At 31.3% G+C, this 3343-nt stretch overlaps 1 protein-coding gene across 5 annotated transcripts in view; it reads left to right on the forward strand.

The window, feature by feature from the left end:
• The window catches only part of LOC116852780 (cytochrome P450 4C1-like), a 31843-nt gene that overhangs the window by 11307 nt on the left and 17193 nt on the right, over nt 1-3343 (forward strand). For all 5 annotated transcript variants that reach the window (XM_032833772.1, XM_032833475.1, XM_032833556.1 and 2 more), the window contains 4 exons: nt 1450-1632; nt 1830-1899; nt 1991-2117; nt 2188-2254. In XM_032833772.1, coding sequence (XP_032689663.1) covers nt 1450-1632; nt 1830-1899; nt 1991-2117; nt 2188-2254 — 447 coding nt within the window. The remainder of the gene's footprint in view (nt 1-1449; nt 1633-1829; nt 1900-1990; nt 2118-2187; nt 2255-3343) is intronic.

Raw genomic sequence — 3343 nt, forward strand, 5'->3', positions numbered from 1 at the left:
GAAAAATAAATACCAGAAGAATTCTTGAAGAATCAACCACAACAAGTTTGTCTTAAAATATTCCTTAGGACTTCATTATAGCGAATACTTCGCGACTTAATTCCTAAAACACTTTGAGAATTCGTAAGGAATTAGGGCTAAGGCAGAGAACGAGACGTAAGCGTCGTAATCGTAGACGTAAAGTTAGGCAGAGAAAAACGTAAGACTAATAGCCTTTCATAGCTTACGTTTACATTTTTCTCTACTTTATTTTACGTCTACGACTACGACGCTTACGTCTCGTTCTCTGTCTTAGCCTTTACAAACGTTTTGTTTATAGCAATTACTTTTTGCGCCCATATTCAGTACATGCCAGTGAGTGTATAATAATTGATTTACATATTTATACATAAATTGTTTAATTTATTATTATTCACAGTTACTTATATTTTGTGGAATTAATTATATAGCTTTATATAATAGGGCAAAGAAAGGGAATTGGTGTTAAAATAGCTTTTCATATATAAAATGTTCACTTGTATCAATAATAAATAGACTTATGCGAAGTATATTTTATGCTTAAGTTTGTATTCATGTTTCTGAAATCTATATACAATTCTAACAAACTCAATCGCATTATTTGAAAGCCATTTATTTTTGGATTTTGAATTACATATTTGAAAGTGCGCTTTACTTACATTTGAAGTTCAGTAAATACCCAGCAAAAAATAATTCGTTGATTGACGACATATAAAAATAATTCGTTGATTGACAAAAGAATGACATCAAATAGACGTTGAAATCATCAAACCGACGTCAATTTGATATCATTTTGACGAATCAAAGAATCATTTTTCACTAGGTATATTGATGTCACAAACATGAAGTCTTAAATAGCTCAATGGAAAGAGCGGTTGTCTGGCAAGCGGAAGACATTCCGCTAAATCATTCTTATAGTATTCATCCACAAATTCCTAAGAAAGTATAATTCAGGAAAGGAGAAAACTTTAGGAACATTTAAAGAATTCATCGTGCTATCTGGGCATAATTTCGTAAATAATTTTACATAAATACGTATACAATTATATATAATTATACATATAATTATACATAATTGTGTATAATTATATATAATTGTATATAATTATATATAATTATATATAATTATGTGTGGAAAAATTTTATGATTATTTTATAATTATGTATGAAAAATTTTTCATTGGGATTGCATGCAATATGAATCTAATAAAGTTTCTTTTAGGTTGCGTTGCGTCGTGCACGCAATATAAATGTAACAATGTTTTTTACAGAATACGTTATTCAAACTGGCAAAATTTAGAAGACTCACTATCAGATTTATAATATTTTATTGATAAAAAGATTTTATCAATAAAATATTATAAATCTGATAGTAAAGACGTTTATTTTCTTTCTCTTTCTTATTTCTTTTTAATATCAATTTTTCCGCAGCACATATATGGTTTGGACATCGAAAAATGATAGCTTCAAGCTTCAATACAAACATATTACGAGGATTCTGCGATACATTTGTGAAACAAACTTCAATATTTATGGAGAAATTAGAACACATGCTAAATGATGAAGTAGATATTTTTGAACATATAACAACGTGTACTTTGGACATCATTTATGGTGAGATGAAATGCTTATACGACTTTGAAAATTACTTTGAAAATTTGTTTGAAAATTACCTGTATGTGTAATAACTTTTCAATACGAATGTACAAAAATTATTATTTAAGATAATAAATAATGTATTTTATTATATACTTTAATTATATATTATATTAAAAATGACGAACTTAACTTTTTCGTACAAAATCTTGAAGGCACTTCATTGGGTATCAAGTTGGAATCGCAATTAAATAAAAATACTATGTATGTTAATGCACTAATAAGGTATGACGTCTTTAGACATCAAATTCTTATAATTATAGTGTCCTCAGAAATGGATTTTATTTAACAAGATTATCGCAATGTATAATTTCAGGGTAAAAGAGATAATCTTACACAGAATACGAAATATATTTTTATTTTCTGATATAATATTCTATTTTACTCCTCTAAGTCGCGAGCAGCAGAAGCATTTAAATTATATATATTCTGCTGCGGAAAAGGTAGATATTCCAAATACATTCTCTGATAAAGTTGCACGCTTTGCATGTTATATGAATTATTACTGTGCAGGTAATAGAACAAAAGGAAAATGCGAGAGATAATTTAGTTGGAAATAAAAACCAATCTGCTAAACCTTGTAAGTTGTACACATTTCTTTTATATATTTTTACGTAATATATTCATTTAGTTAATGTTATAATGTGTAAAAATTGTACGAAAAATTATTATGTATATATGTATATGTTATGCATATACAGGGTGTCCTGCGTAAGACGGACCAAAAGAGAAATATAAATAGAACACATAAAAGTAAACAAAAATTGTATAGGTCATTTTTCAAACAACCAAGTAAAATTTCGAGATATTAATTAAAATAGTTGGACAAATTAGAACGCGCGACGTGATAGGCGGGACATACGGCTCACAGCGGCCGGCGAAGAAAATGGATGATTGCTCGCGGGGCTATCATATAGGCCAGAGAGGTGGGCCGTTTGGCATATGGAAATGGGTAGCTCCGTGTGCGTCCGTGTACGTGTGCGCTTGTCCATTTTCTTCGCCTACCGCTGCGAACCATATGTCCCGTCTGTCGCGTCGCGCGTTCTAATTTGTCCAACTATTTTAATTAATATCTCAAAATTTTAGGTAGTTGTTTGAAAAATGACCTATACAATTTTTATTCACTTTTATGTGTTCTATTTATATTTTTCTTTTGGTCCGTCTTACGCGGGACACCCTGTATACAGGGTGTCCCGCATAAGACATGCCAAAAGAAAAATATAAGTAGAACAAATAAAACTAAACAAAAATTGTATAGGTCATTTTTCAAACAACCACGTAAAATTTCGAGATATTAATTAAAATAGTTGGACAAATTAGAACGCGCGACGTGATAGGCGGGACATACGGCTCACAGCGGCCGGCGAAGAAAATGGATGATTGCTCGCGGGGCTATCATATAGGCCAGAGAGGTGGGCCGTTTGGCATATGGAAATGGGTAGCTCCGTGTGCGTCCGTGTACGTGTGCGCTTGTCCATTTTCTTCGCCTACCGCTGCGAACCATATGTCCCGTCTGTCGCGTCGCGCGTTCTAATTTGTCCAACTATTTTAATTAATATCTCAAAATTTTAGGTAGTTGTTTGAAAAATGACCTATACAATTTTTATTCACTTTTATGTGTTCTATTTATATTTTTCTTTTGGTCCGTCTTACGCGGGACACCCTGTAT

This window comes from Odontomachus brunneus, unplaced genomic scaffold (genome assembly GCF_010583005.1).
Source record: "Odontomachus brunneus isolate Ranch 3 - 2012 unplaced genomic scaffold, Obru_v1 Obru_scaffold_001, whole genome shotgun sequence".
Taxonomy (NCBI): Eukaryota; Metazoa; Arthropoda; class Insecta; order Hymenoptera; family Formicidae; genus Odontomachus; species Odontomachus brunneus.